Below are 19177 nucleotides of genomic sequence, written 5' to 3'. Positions count from 1 at the left end.
CTGGGCCCTTCCACCCTTCCCTGGCTTTTTCTGGAGCTCCAGCATCCCATGAGGGTGGGCAGGGGCTGGGCTGGAACTGCCAGAGCAGCTGTGGCTGCCCCTGGATCCCAGGCTGGACACTGGGGCTGGGAGCAGCTGGGACAGTGGGAGGTGTCCCTGCCATGGTGGCACTGCAGGGGTTTTGGGGTCCCTCCTATCCCAAACCATTCCATGTCACTGTTCTGTGACCACAGCAGGGTCCTGTGCCCTCCTGGGGGTCCCTGGCCAGGGCTGACCCCCTCCCTGCTCCCTCCCCCACATCCCCAGCCCTGCTCCCCCTCCAGCCCCATCTCAGGCAGGAAACCCCAGTAAATCCCAGGATTTTCTCAGGGCCTGTCAGGCTCCATCTGGCAGAAAGCTGCAAATCCCAAGGCAGCCCTGGCCAGGATGGGACAGGTCCCCAGCTGGCACTGCCCCCAGGACTCCTCAGCAAGTCCCCCTCTCCCTGCTCACCCCTGCCTGGGGGCAGGACACCTCCCCTCCCCTCCCTGGGGATTCTGTCCTGCCCCATCCACCCTTCCCACAGCTCTGGGGCTCCCCACCGTGCCAGGTGTGCTGGCAGCTGCTCTGCCCTGCAGCATTCCCAGGAACCCCAGGAATTTGGGGTAAAAGCCATAACAGGGACGTGTCCAGTTCCACGGGCTGACAGCACCAGGGGAAACTGGGACTGCTTTGGGGCAGGTGGGGCTGTTTGGTTTTGGGGCTTTTAGTTTGTTCTTGTAACTCCACAAGAACTTGGATCCACCTGGAGCTGCATCCAGGGACACAGACTGGAATGTCACCTCTCAAACTGGAACTGCCTCCTTGGTCAGGACATCAGCCCCACATCCACGCAGTCCCATCCCACCTCCAGCCACATCCTACTTCCATCCTCAAATCCCTGCAGCCCCAATCCCATCTCCAGCCCCAATCCCATCTCCAGCCCCAATCCCATCTCCAGCCCCACATCCCTGCAGTCCCATCCTATTTCCAGCCCCAATCCCATCCCCAGCCCCAATCCCATCCCCAGCCACAATCCCATCTCCAGCCCCACATCCCTGCAGCCCCAATCCCATCCCCAGTCCCACATCCCATCTCCAGCCTCAATCCCATCTCCAGCCCCACATCCCTGCAGCCCCATCCTATTTCCAGCCCCACATCCCATCTCCAGCCCCAATCCCATCTCCAGCCTCAATTCCATCCCCAGCCCCACATCCCTGCAGCCCCAATCCCATCCCCAGCCCCAATCCCATCTCCAGCCTCAATCCCATCCCCAGCCCCAGCCCCATCCCCAGCCCCACATCCCATCCCCAGCCCCACATCCCATCCCCAGCCCCAATCCCATCCCCAGCCCCACCCCATCCCCAGCCCCAATCCCATCTCCCCATGGAGACCTCCACCCCGTTCCTCCACCCCCCCACCCTCTCCAGACTCTCCCTGCCCGGCTGTTTCCTTCTCCCACTCCCTGCGGCCTCACAAACACTCCTCACGAGGTGTGAAGGAGAAATTTCCCCTTTTATGGTGAGAGGCAGCAAATCCCAGCCGGGGGGGCTCCCCCCACACCCCAGCCCCATCCCTGGCACGGCTCCCACAGCTCCCAGCTGCTCCCCCTGCGCTTCCTACGGGCTCCACAGATCTCTCCAGGATGACTCAGAGGATCCCAGCCCTGTGCCTGTCTCATGACTTCACCCAGGCTGGATTGCTGCAGCTCTGGAGCTGCCGAATCATCGCCACGTGCCGGGCTGGGATGATGGATCACATTCCCTGTCCTCTCTGGGATGATGGATCACATTCCCTGTCCTCTCTGGGATCACATCCCCTGTCCTGTCCTGCCTGGGATCACATCCCCTGTCCTGTCCTGCCTGGGATGACATCCCCTGTCCTCTCTGGGATCACATCCCCTGTCCTCACATCCCCCTGTCCTCTCTGGGATCACATCCCCTGTCCTCTCTGGGATCACACTCCCCCTGTCCTCACATCCCCCTGTCCTGTCTGGGATCACATCCCCTGTCCTCTCTGGGATCACATCCCCTGTCCTGTCCTGTCTGGGATCACATCCCCTGTCCTGTCTGGGATCACACTCCCCTGTCCTCTCTGGGATCACATCCCCTGTCCTGTCCTCTCTGGGATCACATCCCCTGTCCTGTCTGGGATCACATCCCCTGTCCTGTCCTCTCTGGGATCACATCCCCTGTCCTCTCTGGGATCACATCCCCCTGTCCTGTCCTGTCTGGGATCACATCCCCTGTCCTGTCCTCTCTGGGATCACATCCCCTGTCCTCTCTGGGATCACATCCCCTGTCCTGTCCTGTCTGGGATCACATCCCCCTGTCCTCTCTCGGATCACATCCCCCTGTCCTGTCTGGGATCAAACTCCCCTGTCCTCTCTGGGATCACATCCCCCTGTCCTCTCTGGGATCACATCCCCCTGTCCTCTCTGGGATCAAACTCCCCTGTCCTGTCTGGGATCACATCCCCCTGTCCTCTCTGGGATCACATCCCCTGTCCTCTCTGGGATCAAACTCCCCTGTCCTCTCTGGGATCACATCCCCCTGTCCTCTCTGGGATCACATCCCCCTGTCCTCTCTGGGATCAAACTCCCCTGTCCTCTCTGAGATCACATCCCCCTGTCCTCTCTGGGATCAAACTCCCCTGTCCTGTCTGGGATCACATCCTCCTGTCCTGCTGCCACCTGTGTCCCTCACAGCCAGGAGGAATGGCTGGCACATGCTCAAGGATGCTGGGGAAGGGATTCTGGGGAAAAGGAAATGGTTTTTCCTGGGAAAAAAAAATCCCTGATAAAGCCAGGATTGCAATCAGAGAATTGCTGGAATGGTTTGGGTGGGACCAGTGCCACCCCTGCCATGGCAGGGACACCTCCCACTGTCCCAACCTGGCCTTGGGCACTGCCAGGGATCCAGGGCATGAAGGAAGGAGCTTCAGCAGCTCTTGAAGCTGCTCCTTGAAACCAGACCCCAAACACAGCAAACCTCGAGTTCTGCACCAGCATTAAACAAAAGTACAAAATCCCAACAGCCTCGATGAATTCCCAAGAGATCCAACACTTGTGAAAGATCCTTGTATAAAACCAGAGATGCCAAGGAAAGCTCGGGTCAGAGGGAGAATCCAGAAGAAAATCCACATTCCCTCCCTGCACTGCCAGGACTTGGGGGGACAAGGAAAACAGGGATGGCTCAGAGTGGGGATGCAATTTGTGTGTGAGAGCAGCAGAGCAGCTCCAAACACAGCCCAAACCCACCCAAATGGGGAGGGAAACGTGAAGTAAAAACACAACCTGAGTCAGGAGAGCAAGGGGAACTCACAGAGGAGGAAGGAGAAGTTTAAAGGATGGAGAGCCCCAGTGCTGGGAGGAGCAGGTCAGGAGAGGCAGGAATGGCTCTGGGCACCCAGGGCTGATGCAGTGCCACTGTCCCCTGCTCTGCTCATGCAGAGGGACCTGGGATGGGGGAAAGGCTCCCACTGCCAGCTGGAGTTAGATGGGTATCAGGGAGAAATGCTTGGTGAGAGGCACTGCCACACTGAGCCAGGGCTGGGGAAATGAATCCCTGCTGCCCACTGAGCCTGCTCTGAGCCTGGACCCTGTTCCCACCTGGATCTGCTCTCCTGTCAGGGAGCTGTAGGAAACCTCAGCTCTGGGCCTTCCAAACACCTCTGCAGGAATTCCCAGTAGGAAACCACAGCTCTGGGCCTTCCAAACACCTCTGCAGGAATTCCCAGTAGGAAATCACCTTCCTGGGCTTTCCAAACACCTCTGCAGGAATTCCCACCCCAGGAACACCTGACAGACCCCCCCAACAGGAGCTGAGAGCCAGACAATTCCTGATGGAATCCAGAGCTGAGAGCCAGACAATTCCTACAGGAATACAAAGATGAGAGACAGACAACTCCTACAGGAATCTGGAGCTGAGAGTCAGACAATTCCTACAGGAATGTGGAGCTGAGAGCTGCTCCTGCACACAAGTCCTACAGGAATCCTGAGAGCTGCTCCTGCTCACAATTCCTGCAGGAATCTGAAGCTGAGAGCCAGACAATTCCTGCAGGGATCCAGAGCTCAGAATCACACAATTCCTGCAGGGACCCAGAGCTCCTGCACACAATTCCTGCAGGGATCCAGAGCTCAGAGTCACACAATCCCTGCAGGGATCCAGAGCTCAGTCACACAATCCCTGCAGGGATCCAGAGCTCCTGCACACAATTCCTGCAGGGATCCAGAGCTCCTGCTCACAGTCCCTGCAGGGATCCAGAGCTCAGTCACACAATTCCTGCAGGGATCCAGAGCTCCTGCACACAATTCCTGCAGGGATCCAGAGCTCCTGCACACAATTCCTGCAGGGATCCAGAGCTCTTGCTCACAATTCCTGCAGGAACCCAGAGCTCAGTCACACAATTCCTGCAGGGATCCAGAGCTCCTGCTCACAATTCCTGCAGGGATCCAGAGCTCCTGCCCACAGTCCCTGTAGGAACCCAGAGCTCCTGCACACAATTCCTGCAGGGATCCAGAGCTCAGTCACACAATCCCTGTAGGAACCCAGAGCTCCTGCTCACAATTCCTGCAGGGATCCAGAGCTCCTGCACACAATTCCTGCAGGGATCCAGAGCTCAGAGTCACACAATCCCTGCAGGAACCCAGAGCTCCTGCACACAATCCCTGCAGGGATCCAGAGCTCCTGCTCACAATTCCTGCAGGAACCCAGAGCTCCTGCTCACAATTCCTGCAGGGATCCAGAGCTCCTGCTCACAATCCCTGTAGGAACCCAGAGCTCCTGCTCACAATTCCTGCAGGGATCCAGAGCTCCTGCTCACAATCCCTGTAGGAACCCAGAGCTCCTGCTCACAATTCCTGCAGGGATCCAGAGCTCAGTCACACAATCCCTGTAGGAACCCAGAGCTCCTGCTCACAATTCCTGCAGGGATCCAGAGCTCCTGCTCACAGTCCCTGCAGGGATCCCCTCCCTGAGCACAGCTCGGTGCTGTCTGACCTCCTTCCTGCCCAGGGCTGCTGAGCTCACCTGATCCCAGGCAGGAGCTTATCCCTGTCCTTCCCAAGCTGCCTGAGGAGCCCAGCTGCTCTGCTGGGCTCATCTCTGAGGCCACCAGAGCTCTGCTCATCCCTGAGCCCAGCCCGTGGCTGACACCAGACTGTCCTGGCCAGGCTGTGACAGAGCTGCTGTGTTTGGGGACAGCAGGGCTGTGTCCCCACAGCTGTGTCCCCAGAGCCCTGCAGGGACAGCAGCAGCGTTCCCTGCCCTTGGAGAGCTCAGAATGATCAAAGCTGGCAGGGGAAGGTGCACACCAACCCCTGCCTGGGCATCCTGATGGGAACTGCTGCAGGGCTGGGACTGCAGCTGCCTCAAAAAACACCAAATACCAGGGCAAGGCCCTAAACCAGGGCAGAGACTTTTCCCACATAAAGGAGCGATGTGACAGCAGCTTTGGAGCAGAGCTGACAGGGAATCAGGGAATTGTTTGGGTGGAAAAGCTTCAGGTCTGACCATCCCCAGCACTGACCCTGTCCCCAGGTGACCCCAGCCCTTCCCAGGAGGGAATTCCCCAAAATCCACCTGGCCCAGCCTGAGCTGTTCCCTCTCCTCCTGTCCCTGTTCCGGCAGCACAGCCCGACCTGGGGCTGTCCCCTCCTGGCAGGGACTGTGCAGAGCCACAAGGGCCCTGAGCCTCCTTTTCTCCAGCTGAGCCCCTTCCAGCTCCCCCAGCCCATTCCAGCTCCCCCAGCCCCATTGCAGCTCCCCCAGCCCCATTCCAGCTCCCCCAGCCCCATTCCAGCTCCCCCAGCCCCATTCCAGCTCCCCCAGCACCATTCCAGCTCCCCCAGCCCCATTCCAGCTCCCCCAGCCCCATTCCAGCTCCCCCAGCACCATTCCAGCTCCCCTAGCCCCATTCCAGCTCCCCCAGCCCCATTCCAGCTCCCCCAGCACCATTCCAGCTCCCCCAGCCCCATTCCAGCTCCCCCAGCACCATTCCAGCTCCCCCAGCCCCATTCCAGCTCCCCCAGCCCATTCCCAGCCCCATTCTCTCCCTTTCCTTGTTTCCATGTTGGAATGGATGTTGTTATAGTCGGTGTGGGGTGGCTCAGGCTGGACCTGGAGCAGCACCTGAGCGGGGAAATCAGAGCTGTAGCTCTGGACTGTTCATTTCTCCCCCTTTGGACACTTTCCTGTGTCCAGCTGGGTTTCCTTGTCAGAATTCCCTGCTGCAGTGACCAGGGAGGGTGCCTGGTGCTCCTGGGAGTGTGGCTGTCCCTGTTTTGGGCAGGGACAGTTTTGTCCCTGTTTGTTTTGTGGCTGAAGGTGAGGTGGGCACACAGCCCTATGCTGTACCCAGATCCTCACCCCATTTTTTGTTTGCTGCCAGTGAGGTTTTAGCACTTTTGTCTCTGCTCTCTCTCACCCCAGCTCGTGTTTTTCCCCAGATCTGAAGCCTTTCCTTGCAGCCTCTCCCATTTCCCACTCTGGAGCAGCAGCTGTGGTTTTATGGGTGCTGAAAACACAAACAAACCCCACTTGGACTGCAGGGGGAGGAGTTAACCTGAGAACCCCTCTGCTTTGTTCTGTGACACCTGGGGGTGCCACAGCAGGGATGGTCCTGGCTGGGACTGCAGGATCTGGAGGAGCTTTTCTCCCACTTCTCTCTGGGACTGAGGCCCTGAGGCCTCCAGGGCTGCTCTGCTCTGTGGCTCCCCAGCTCCTGACCACTAAATGCTGCTCTTGTGGCCAAGGAGAGCTGGAGAGCCTGGGATGGGCCTCAGGGCGGGGAATTCCTGCTCCTGGGAAGGATCCTTCCCACATCCACAGTGCCTGGATCCCTCCTGGGGCTGCCCGGAGGGTTTGGGGGCTGCTGGGACCCTCTGAGAGGGTCCTTGGGGATGGCTGGGACCCTCTGGGGTGATTTAGAGGCTGCTGGGACCCTCTGAGAGGCTTTGGGGAGTGTTGGGACCCTGTGGGGGCATTTAGGGACTGCTGGGACCCTCTGGGGTGATTTAGAGGCTGCTGGGACCCTCTGGGGAGTTTGGGGAGTGTTGGGATCCTGTGGGAGGGTTTGGGGACGGGTGGGATCCTGAGAAGGGATTTAGGGACTGGTGGGAGTCTCTGGAAGGGGCTGGGAGCTGTTTCAGGGGCAGGCAGTGGATGGGGCCGGGGCACATGGAGAGCAGCAGTGAGGACCCTCCCTCTGCCTCCCTCTGCACCAGTTCCAGAGGTTTTTGTTCCTGGGGTGGCTCCCGGTGCCACGTGTCCCCTGGCAGGCAGCAGCTGGTGGCTCTCAGGTTATTTTGGCGTGTCTGAGCCGCGGGATGGAGCTGTGGCAGCAGGAGGGGTTTTTGGGGAGGAAGAGCCCCGTGGTGTGTGTGTGTGCAGCTGAGGTGTTCCTGTGGGCAGCTGCAGGAAGTGCAGCAAAGCAGCTTCTCCTGAGCTCTGCAGCACCTTCCTGCTCTGCTGATGGCCCAGATAAGGACACTGGTGTCTTGTCAGTGCCACTGTCACTGTCACACCCTCCCCAGGGCGGGGCTGTGCTGCTCTGATCAGATCCTGGCTCTGGATCTTCTGAGAGGCTTGGCCTGCACCCAGGGGAGCAGTGACAGTGACCTGCTGCACACTGTCCCTCCCAAACCTGCCAGTGCTCCTGTCCAGGGCAGGGAATGGGCTGGAGGGACTGGGAATGGGCTGGAGGGACTGGGAATGGGGCTGGGGGAGCTGGAATGGGGCTGGGGGAGCTGGGAATGGGGCTGGGGGAGCTGGAATGGGGCTGGGGGAGCTGGAATGGGGCTGGGGGAGCTGGGAATGGGCTGGGGGAGCTGGAATGGGGCTGGGGGAGCTGGGAATGGGGCTGGGGGAGCTGGGAATGGGCTGGGGGAGCTGCAATGGGGCTGGGGGAGCTGCAATGGGGCTGGGGGAGCTGCAATGGGGCTGGGGGAGCTGCAATGGGGCTGGGGGAGCTGCAATGGGGCTGGGGGAGCTGCAATGGGGCTGGGGGAGCTGCAATGGGGCTGGGGGAGCTGCAATGGGGCTGGGGGAGCTGCAATGGGGCTGGGGGAGCTGCAATGGGGCTGGGGGAGCTGCAATGGGGCTGGGGGAGCTGGAAGGGGCTCAGCTGGAGAAAAGGAGGCTCAGGGCCCTTGTGGCTCTGCACAGTCCCTGCCAGGAGGGGACAGCCCCAGGTCGGGCTGTGCTGCAGGAACAGGGACAGGAGGAGAGGGAACAGCTCAGGCTGGGCAGGGCAGGGCAGGGGGGCAGCAGCAGCAATTTCCCCATGGAAAGGGTGGGCAGGGGTGGGAGCTGCCCAGGAGGGCTGGATCCCCATCCCTGGGGGATTTAAAATCCATGTGGATGTGGCACTTGGGGACAGGGTGAGTGGTGGCCCTGGCAGTGCTGGGGATGGTTGGACTGGGTGGGCTCTGAGAGGTTTCCCAACCTAAACAACTCCATGATTCCAAGATCAATCTCTGCCCATCCACAAACACCTCGGTGGAGCTGGAGGAGCTCAGGCCCAGCTCAGGCCCAGCCCTGGCACTGCCCCAGGGCAGCTCTGACCCTGTCACTGTCACTGTCCCACCCCAACTCCCGGGCAGGAGTTCCAAGGGAAGCAGACAGGAGGAATGGAGCAGCTGGGATCAGAAACGCTGCAGTTCCCAGGCTGGATGCAGCTGGAAGCTGTGGGGGCCAGAGGGAGGGGTGAGCCCTGCCAGAGGCAGCCATTCCTGCACTTGGAATCAGGGAATTCCAGACTGCTCTGCCTGGGAGGGGACATCACCCAGTGCCACCCCTGCAGTGCCGTGGGGACACCTCCCACTGTCCCAGCTGCTCCCAGCCCCAGTGCCCAACCTTGGACATTCCAGGGATCCAAGGGCAGCCACAGCTGCTCTGGCAGTTCCAGCCCAGCAGCAATTCCTGCCCAAATCTCCCCTTTCCCAATCTGAAGCCATTCCCTGGCTCCTGTCCCTCCATCCCTTGTCCCCAGTGCCTCTCCAGCTCTCCTGGAGCCCCTTCAGGCTCTGGAATGTGCTGGAAGCTTTCCCTGGATCCCTCCCTTCTCCAGAGGAGCATTCCCAGTTTCCCCAGGCTGGCTCCAGAGCAGAGGGGCCCAGCCCTGGAGCAGCTCAGATGTGCCCTCTCCCGTGCCCACCTTTCCCAGCTGCAGGCCCGTGGCTGGGAGCAGCTCTGCACGAGGCAGGGCCATTCCCGGCCTCTCTCTCCCTCTGCAAATATTGACCCAGCAAACAGCTCCACGCTGCTGCCAGCCCCGGGGGCTTTTCCACACTGGGACTGTGCTGGATGCTCCCAGAGCCCGGCTGAGTCAGAGCCTGAGTCACGACAGAGGGACAGAGTGACAGGAGAGCCAAACCCAACCCGAAGCACGGCTGGGACAGCAGCAGGAGGAGCCCTGAGAGTCCTACCAGAACCAACTCCAGGAGCACCTCAGGAGGGGCAGCCTCACAAAGAACACCCCAAAACCTGCCCCAAACACCTCATGGAAAGAGGCAGCTTCCTCCTGCCATCGCCCAGGCCGCCCACGGAGCCACCGAGAAACCACCGAGACTTCCCCGAGCAGCCTGGGCTTCCTCCAGCCAGCACAGCACCCACAGGAGCAGCCAGGGCTGGGCTGGGTGGGAGGGGGCCAGAGCCCCCCAGAGCCCCCCAGTGCCACCCAGAGCCCCCCAGTGCCCCCCAGAGCCCCCCCAGAGCCACCCCTGCAGTTCATGGCAGGGACACCTCCCACTGTCCCAGCTGCTCCCAGCCCCAATGTCCAGCCCTGGGGATCCAGGGGCAGCCACAGCTGCTCTGGCAGCTCCAGCCCAGCCCAGGATCCCACCCAGCCCTGCCCTCTGGCAGTTTAAACCCCCTGGGAAATCCCAAATCCATCCCAAAGTGGGTCTTGGCTCCCATCATCCAGGCCATGCCCGTGCACTGCTCCCTACCCAAAACCTCCAGGTTCCTTCAGCCACACGGTTTGGAACTGAGCTGTCCTGGACTCTCAGGGCATGGGGAGTGCTCAGTGCTGAGGCAAAGCCAGGCACAATCCTGGCTCTGGGGAGCTGTTCTTCCAAGGAAAACCAGGCACAATCCTGGCTCTGGGGAGCTGTTCTTCCAAGGAAAACCAGGCACAATCCCAGCTCTGGTAAACTGTTATTCCCAGGTAAAACCAGGCACAATCCCTGCTCTGGTAAACTGTTATTCCCAGGTAAAACCAGGCACAATCCCAGCTCTGGTAAATTGTTATTCCCAGTAAAACCAGGCACAATCCTGGCTCTGTTACATTGTTATTCCCAGGTAAAGCCAGGCACAATCCTGGCTCTGGGAAATTGCCACGAACAGGTAAAACCAGGCACAATCCCAGCTCTAGGAAGTTGTTAATCCCAGGCAAAACCAGGCACAATCCCAGCTCTGTTAAATTGCTATTCCCAGGTAAAACCAGGCACAATCCCAGTTTTGGGAAGCTGTCATCCATCTGCAGTGATGGGAAAAGCCAGGAGAATAAACCCCATCCATTTACAGGGAATAATGTGAGCAATCAGCACACAATAAATCACACACTGGCATGGAAGGATGTGATTCCCACTGCCAGGAGCATTCCCTGGAGCCCCACAGAGTCTGGGTGCCTGGCACAGCAGGGGACACGGGGACACCGTGCCAGGCAGGTGCTGTGTCCATTCTCTGCATCCCTGGACACATCCCCACAGCTCCACAAACCAGGAAAAGCTCTGGATTCCTGCCTGGATCCTGTGCAGCCAGAGCAGCTCCAGGCCTGGCCCCAGAGCCAAAGCCACAGCCCTTGAGAGAGCCCAGAGCCCTTTTCTGCAGGAGGGTCCCTGCCCCACAGCCCCAGGGCACAGGGGACAGGGCTGTTCCAGGAAGCCCCAGTGATCCCAGTGACCCCAGTGATCCCAGTGACCCCAGTGACCCCAGCAGCAGCACGGATCTGCTTTCAGTTTTGTTCCCACAAACTGCTCTGAGGCACAGCAACATCTCATGGAGGGAAGGGGAGGATCCAGGCAGAGCCCAGAGCCCTGCCAGGGCCTGGAGGGGCTCCAGGAGAGCTGCAGAGGGACTGGGGACAAGGGATGGAGGGACAGGAGCCAGGGAATGGCTCCCAGTGCCACAGGGCAGGGCTGGCTGGGATCTTGGGCAGGAATTGCTGCTGGGCTGGAATTGGCAGAGCAGCTGTGGCTGCCCCTGGATCCCTGGCAGTGCCAAGGCCAGGCTGGACATTGGGGCTGGGAGCAGCTGGGACAGTGGGAGGTGTCCCTGCCATGAACTGCAGGGGTGGCACTGGGGGGCTCTGGGGTCCCTTCCCACCCAAAGCATCCCAGGATTGTCTCTCTGGAGATGCTGCAGATCCACCTCAGCTCCCAGCACCCCACCAGACCTTTCCCTTCCACATGCCCAGCTGCAAACCCAGCCCTGCCCCACCACAAATCCCCCAGGCACGGGCTCTGGCAGTGCCCACCCAGCCCAGCTCTGTTTACAGCTGGGGCTCACAGGGAAGGTGCCAGCCTGGCACAGCCCAGCCTGGCACAGCCCACGGCTCTGCCAGAGCCACCCAACCTGTACAGCAATTAGTCACTGGCAGATGAGTGCTGCTGCCCTTCCTCCAGCGTTATCTAAGCAGGGAGGGGGGTGGGAAAACAGAGCTGGGAATGCTGCCAGGCTGATCCCAAAAACCACAGAACCGGTGTCAGGGCATCTCCCCATCCCTGGGGACATGGCACAGGGACACCTCCAGGCTGGGGTGGGAAGGGTTTGCTGGGCTGGCACAGAGATGCCACAATCCCCAGTGCCCCATGCTGGCCAGGTCACTTCTGACTGGGCCATCCCAGCAGCCAGCAGGCTCAGGGTGGTGTCTGTCCCTTCCCAGGGCATCCTGGATCCATCCCCACCTCCCCACAGCAGCCTGGACCCAACCCCTCCCTGCAGAGGGGACTCAAACCCAAAATAAAGTGAATATTTACATCACAGGAACAGGATTTGTTAAGTGAGAGCTCTTCCTGTCCCAGTGGCAAAGAGTCATGGAGTGATTTGGGTTGGAAGGGAGCACAAAGTTCATCTCAATCCAGCCCAGCCATGGCGGGGACACCTCCCACTGTCCCAGCCCCAATGTCCAGCCTGGCCTTGGCCACTGCCAGGGATCCAGGGGCAGCCACAGCTGCTCTGCCAATTCCAGCCCAGCAGCAATTCCTGCCCAAGATCCCACCTAAACCTGTTATTCCTTCTGGCTGTCCCATACAGCCAAGCCCATCACCCCACAGCATCACCCCTCTCCCCAAACAAATCCCAAATGACCCCAAAGGCACAGGTGGGACATTTCTGTTCCCTTGGAAATGGGCTCTGGGAGTCACAGCAAGGAACACCAGGCTGAAAGAATCCAGGCCCAAAGAAAACCAGTTTGAAAGAATTCCAGGCCCTAAGAAAACCAGTCTGAAAGAACTCTAGGCCCTAAGAAAACCAGGCTGAAAACCAGGCCCAAGGAACCCCAGGTCCCTGATCCCCACCAGTCACCAATCAGTTCAAATCACCAGTTTGAACATACAGGTCTGAGCTGCTGCACCCTCAGGGAGGAGATGAGGAAGAAGATGCAGGAGGAAGCAGGACAAAGGGGGTATAACCACCCAGCATCACTCCTGAGAGGATGTGGAACCTGCTGCTAGATGGAATCCTGGAATCCCCCCAGCATCTCCTGCAGCCCTCCCACCCCAGGCACGGTCTGACCCACGGGAGAGCAGCTCCTGCCCATCCCAGTGCCCCACTGGGCAAAATACCTGCAACAACAGCAATAACAACAATAATAAAACACCACATGGGCAGAAAGGCCTCAGGAAACAGCAAACTCTGAGCCAGCCTGCTCTGCTCTCCAGCATTCCTGACACACATCTCATTCCTCTGCCTCTCACCAGGGACCCCAGCTGCTCCAGGCTGGGAGAGGCAGCAGACAGGGCTGGGATCCAGCCTGGGATGGTGGATCTGACCCAGCTCCCAGCCCCATCAGCATCCCCAAAAACCAAAGCCACGTCACAACGAGGATTCCCTTCCCCAGCCCAGGCACAGGCTGGGAATAAGCTCAGCTGACAGCTGGGAATGTGCCAGGTGGGAAGAGATGAGAGATGCTCGGGGGCAGTTCTGCACCAAACCCTGATTTTAGGTCACCTCCTTTGTGATGCTGCCAAAGCTCCTTCTCCCCAAAAAGCTGTTGGGGGCAGGACGCAGAGGGAAACACGACAGGAAGAGACCATAAATACCAAACAGGAAACACCTCACAACCAAAACAACCAACACCATCACCTGACAGGTGCAGGGATGGAGGAGAGCACAGAGGGACGAGATCTGGGGGTCTGCAGTGTCTGAGGGAGCAGCGAGGGCATGAGGGGGCCTGAGGGGCTGGGGGTGTGCAGGGATGGGGCTGGGGGTACAGCACACCATCCCAGGGGCTGGGGGTGTGCAGGGATGGGGCTGGGGGTACAGCACACCACCCCAGGGGCTGGGGGTGTGCAGGGATGGGGCTGGGGGAACAGCACACCATCCCAGGGGCTGTGGGTGTGCAGGGATGGGGCTGGGGGAATAGCACACCATCCCAGGGGCTGTGGGTGTGCAGGGATGGGGCTGGGGGTACAGCACACCATCCCAGGGGCTGGGGGTGTGCAGGGATGGGGCTGGGGGTACAGCACACCACCCCAGGGGCTGGGGGTGTGCAGGGATGGGGCTGGGGGTACAGCATCCCATCCTAGGGGCTGGGGGTACAACATCCCATCCCAGGGGCTGGGGGTACAACATCCCATCCCAGGGGCTGGGGATGTGCAGGGATGGGGATGGGGGTACAGCATCCCATCCCAGGGGCTGTGGGTACAACAGCCCATCCCAGGGGCCGTGGGTACAACAGCCCATCCCAAGGCTGCGCAGGGAATGGAGCTGTGGGTACAACATCCCATCCCAGGGGCTGTGGATGAGCATGGAATTGGGCTTGGGGTACAGCACACCATCTCAGGGACTGGGGATACAACATGTCATCCCAAGGCTGCAGATGCGCAGGGAATGGAGCTGTGAGTACAACACCCCATCCCAAGGCTGTGAATGCACAGGGAATGGAGCTGCGGGTACAACACCCCATCCCCAGGCTGCGGGTACAACACCCCATCCCCAGGCTGTGAATGCACAGGGAATGGAGCTGCGGGTACAGCACCCCATGCCCAGGCTGTGGGTACAGCACCCCATGCCCAGGCTGCGGGTACAGCACCCCATCCCCAGGCTGTGAATGTACAGGGAATGGAGCTGCGGGTACAGCACCCCATCCCCAGGCTGCGGGTACAGCACCCCATGCCCAGGCTGTGGGTACAGCACCCCATCCCCAGGCTGCGGGTAAAGCACCCCATGCCAAGGCTGCGGGTAAAGCATCCCATCCCAATGCTGTGGGTACAACACCCCATCCCCAGGCTGTGAATGCACAGGGAATGGAGCTGCGGGTACAGCACCCCATCCCCAGGCTGCGGGTACAGCACCCCATCCCCAGGCTGTGAATGCACAGGGAATGGAGCTGCGGGTACAACACCCCATCCCCAGGCTGCGGGTACAACATCGCATCCCCAGGCTGTGGGTACAACACCCCATGCCCAGGCTGTGGGTACAACACCCCATCCCCAGGCTGCGGGTACAGCACCCCATCCCCAGGCTGCGAGCAGCCCCGGTCGCGCCGTGTCCAGCCCGGGAGCCGCGGCGGCGCAGGGCCCGGCCCGGCCGTGGCCAGGCCAGCAGTGCCCCCCCGGCAGCGCAGCCCGTGCTTCCGGAGCGGTGACAGCTCGCGCGCGGCGGGGGAGGGGGACAGACTGAAAACACCCAAACGCGGACGCGCCGAGCCGCGCAGGGGCGGCTGCGGCTGCCGCCGGCTCCGGGGGGCTGGAACCGCCCGGGGCCGCCACCGGCTGCGGCCCCGCGGGCCCGGCCCCGCTCCGCGCCCGGCCCGGCCTCACCCCACACAGCCGGGCCCGGCCCCCCCGCGTCCCCCCCGCCGCTCACCGCGCTTGCCGGGGTCGTATCCCACCAGCACGAAGTAGTCCGCCAGGCGGGCCATGGCGGCGGGGGCGGCCCGGGCCGGGCCCCGGGAGCCCCGCGAGGCCGCGCTCGGCTCCTCAGGGCGCCGCCGCCCGCCCGCGCCCACCGCCCGCCGCCGCCATCTTGGCCCCGCGCGCACCGCGCCTGCGCCAGCGCCGGCCGCGCCGGGGGGCGGGGCCTCGCCGCCTATTGGCTGAGGGCGGGAGGAGCCGCGGTTCCCATTGGCTGAGGGAGGGAGGGGCGGGGCCGGGAGCGGAGGGGGCGGGGCTGGGGAGAGGGGCTTCCCCGGGGTGGGGGGAGGGTCCGGAATGGGGGGGGGACATGGGGACACCCCGGGGTGCGGGGACACCGAGGGGTGCAGGGACACCCCGGGCTGCGGGGACATCCCCAGGGTGCGGGGACATCCCCGGGGTGCGGGGACACCCCCAGAGTGCGGGGGCACCCCCGGGGTCTGGGGACACCCCCAGAGTGAGGGGACATCACCAGGTGTGCACGGATCCCTCAGGTGTCTCAGGTGTGCAGGGACCCCTCAGGTGTGCACAGAGACGTGTTTGGGGAACCTCTGGATGTGGGGGTGCAGGGGAACCCCCCCATGTGAGCACAGCCCCCCCAGGTGTGCACGGCCCCCAGGGTCCTCAAGCCCCTCAATGACCCCCCCATTCCACATCGGCCCCCTGGAAAAGAACCGACAGAGGTGTGTCCCCACACAGGTGTTACCCCACACAGGTGTTACCCCACACAGGTGTTACCCCACACAGGTGTTACCCCATACAGGTGTGACCCCATACAGGTGTGACCCCATACAGGTGTGACCCCACGCACAGACGTCAAGTGTGACCCACGCAGATGTGACCCCGCACAGATGTGATCCTGCACACAGGTGTGATCCTACACAGGTGTGACCCCACACACAGATGTGACCCCATAGAGGTGTGACCCCATATACAGACGTATCCCCGCACACAGGTGTGACCCCACACAGGTGTGACCCCAAACAGGGTGACCCCATATACAGATGTATCCCCTCACACAGGTGTGACCCCACACAGGTGTGACCCCATACAGGTGTGACCCCACATACAGATGTATCCCCGCGCACAGATGTGACCCTATAAACAGATGTGACCCTATACACAGATGTATCCCCGCGCACAGGTGTGACCCCATACACAGGTGTGACCCCACGCAGGTGTGACCCCAGGACACCACCCTGAGGTTCCCCACCACCCCGCGGGGTGCCGGCACTCGGGGGCTCCGTGCCGCCCCCACCCGGGACCGCGCGACCCTCCCGGACCCTCGAGTGCGGCTCCTCCGGGGTCTGGGCTCCGTCCTGCCCTCGCTATCCCCGTTCCCAGCGCTGCCACCCGGACACGGCTCCCGGCGCAGCCACACCTGCCCGGCACACCTGGGGACAGGGCTGAGGTGGCAGCGTGCCCTGGCACGGCCCGTGGTGGCCCTGGCACGGAGCAGCGCCCGGGGTGGCCATCCCGGTAAATCCCATCCCGGTAAACCTCATCCCGGTAAATCCCATCCCGGTAAATCCCATCCCGTTAAACCCCATCCCGGTAAATCCCATCCCGGTAAATCCCATCCCGGTAAATCCCATCCCGTTAAACCCCATCCCGGTAAATTCTGTCCCGGTAAATCCCATCCAGTTAAATCCCATCCCGTTAAACCCCATCCCGGTAAATCCCATCCCGGTAAACCCCATCCCGGTAAATCCCATCCCGGTAAATCCCATCCCATTAAATCCCATCCCGTTAAACCCCATCCCAGTAAATCCCATCCAGTTAAATCCCATCCCGTTAAATCCCATCCCGGTAAATCCCATCCCGTTAAACCTCATCCCGGTAAATCCCATCCCATTAAATCCCATCCCGTTAAACCTCATCCCGGTAAATCCCATCCAGTTAAATCCCATCCCGTTAAACCCCATCCCGGTAAATCCCATCCCATTAAATCCCATCCCGTTAAATCCCATCCCGGTAAATCCCATCCCATTAAATCCCATCCCGGTAAATCCCATCCCGGTAAATCCCATCCCGTTAAACCCCATCCCGGTAAATCCCATCCCATTAAATCCCATCCCGTTAAGCCTCATCCCGGTAAATCCCATCCCGGTAAATCCCATCCCATTAAATCCCATCCCGTTAAACCTCATCCCGTTAAACCCCATCCCGGTAAATCCCATCCCGGTAAATCCCATCCCGTTAAACCCCATCCCGGTAAATCCCATCCAGTTAAATCCCATCCCGTTAAACCCCATCCCGGTAAATCCCATCCCGTTAAACCTCATCCCGGTAAATCCCATCCCGGTAAACCCCATCCCATTAAATCCCATCCCGTTAAACCTCATCCCGGTAAATTCTGTCCCGGTAAATCCCATCCAGTTAAATCCCATCCAGTTAAAGCCCATCTCGTTAAACCCCATCCCGTTAAATTCCGTCCCGTTAAATTCCATCCCGGTAAATTCTGTCCCGTTAAACCCCGTCCCGTTAAACTCCGTCCCGATAAATCCCGTCCCGTTAAATCCCATCCCGTTAAACTCCGTCCCGATAAATCCCATCCCGATAAATCCCATCCCGTTAAACCCCATCCCGTTAAATCCCATCCCGGTAAATCGCATCCCAATAAATCCTATCACGTTAAACCCCATCCCGTTAAACCCCGTCCCGTTAAATCCCATCCCGGTAAACTCCGTCCCATTAAATCCCGTCCCATTAAACCCCATCCCGGTAAATCCCATCCCAATAAATCCCATCCCGTTCCGTTCTGTCCCGGAGCTCGCTGTGCCAGGCCCGGGACACGCCCGGGGACCCGGCCCTGGTGCCCCCGGTCCCGGGCACAGCCCGGGCACAGCCGGCAATAATTCCCTGGAAAATCCGCATTTCCCCTCCCACGCGGGAGCGGGAGCGGGACGTGGGGTGCGTGCGGGATGGGGGGGCAGCCGGGCCCGGCCCGGGGGGCGCTGGGGGTCCGGGCAGAGCCGTGCCAAATCCGGGGCACCGGGAGCACCCCAGAACCACAGCTTCGGGGTCACCCCCCGGTGTCCCCGCGCTGGGAGGGCACGGACAGCCCAGGGCATCCCCATCCCCCGGCCTTGGGGTTCACCCCCTCCCCGGCTGGGACGGGGGTCCCCAGGCTGTGCAGCCCCCCAGAGTGGGGCTCCCCGCACCCCGCTCCCCGGCCGGGGTGATGCAACCCTGCCCGGCCCTTGCGCCTCCCGCCCGGCCCCTCCGGCCGCCGCGTGTCGGGACATGTGCGGCGTCGGGACACGGCTGGCGGCGTGCCGGGCACGGGCACGGTCCCCGGGGCCGCCGCCACACTCCGGGCACGGCTGCGGGGTGACCCCCGCTCCGGGCTGAGCCCGCCTGGGATGGGGGGGGTCCCACAGCACGGGCGGTTCTTGGGGACACCCGCTGGTGCTGACGGGGGGCGAGGAGCCGCTGGTGTCCCTGTGCCCGTTCCAGCATGGCTCGGCCATCAGCTGGGGGGTGGCTGGCACCGGGGTGACCGTCCCCGTGTCCCCGTGTCCCCGTGTCCCCGTGTCCCCGTGTCCCCACATCCCCCGTGCCCGCCCCGCTGTGTGCGCAGGGGCTGCAGCCACACCTGGACCCCGGGTTGGGGCTGTGCGGGCTCACAGAGCAGGGGACACCGGGTGTCACCCCATGGGACAGTGACGCGAGGCCAGGGATGAGCCGGGGTGGCCATCGGGCCGCCGGCAGGGTGACAGCCCGGGGACAGCCGGCAAAGGGTGACAGCGGGGACGTGGGACCGGAGCGGTGCCGGGGGTGGGAACAGGAAAACCGGGCTGATCCACCCGGGAAGCGCCCGGGGCTGCGCGGGGCGTGACCTGTCCCGTGCCAGGGGGGCGGGCACGGGGACACCGCTGGGATGGGAATCGGAACCGGCAGGGATGGCACTGCAGGGATGCCACCCGTGGGGACAGCGGTGACACGGGAGCAGGGGCTGTGCGGGACCCGCAGCGGGCACAGGGAGCCCCGCGGCACGGGACACGGGGGTGGCGACAGGAACGGGGCCGCGGGCACGGGGACACGGGGACACGGGGCACGTGCAGAGCCCGGGGGTGC

At 61.7% G+C, this 19177-nt stretch overlaps 1 protein-coding gene across 3 annotated transcripts in view; it reads right to left on the bottom strand.

Moving 5' to 3' along the window:
* Positions 1–15214, bottom strand: part of SBF1 (SET binding factor 1) — a 76338-nt gene extending 61124 nt beyond the window's left edge. For all 3 annotated transcript variants that reach the window (XM_056482658.1, XM_056482659.1, XM_056482661.1), the window contains exon 1: positions 15051–15214. In XM_056482658.1, the coding sequence (XP_056338633.1) occupies positions 15051–15105 (55 nt within the window). In that variant the 5' untranslated portion in view covers positions 15106–15214. The remainder of the gene's footprint in view (positions 1–15050) is intronic.
* Positions 15215–19177: the final 3963 nt, after the last annotated feature.

The sequence above is a fragment of the Oenanthe melanoleuca genome, chromosome 1A (assembly GCF_029582105.1).
Source record: "Oenanthe melanoleuca isolate GR-GAL-2019-014 chromosome 1A, OMel1.0, whole genome shotgun sequence".
Classification (NCBI taxonomy): domain Eukaryota; kingdom Metazoa; phylum Chordata; class Aves; order Passeriformes; family Muscicapidae; genus Oenanthe; species Oenanthe melanoleuca.
This window is presented reverse-complemented; position numbering and strand designations above follow the sequence as displayed.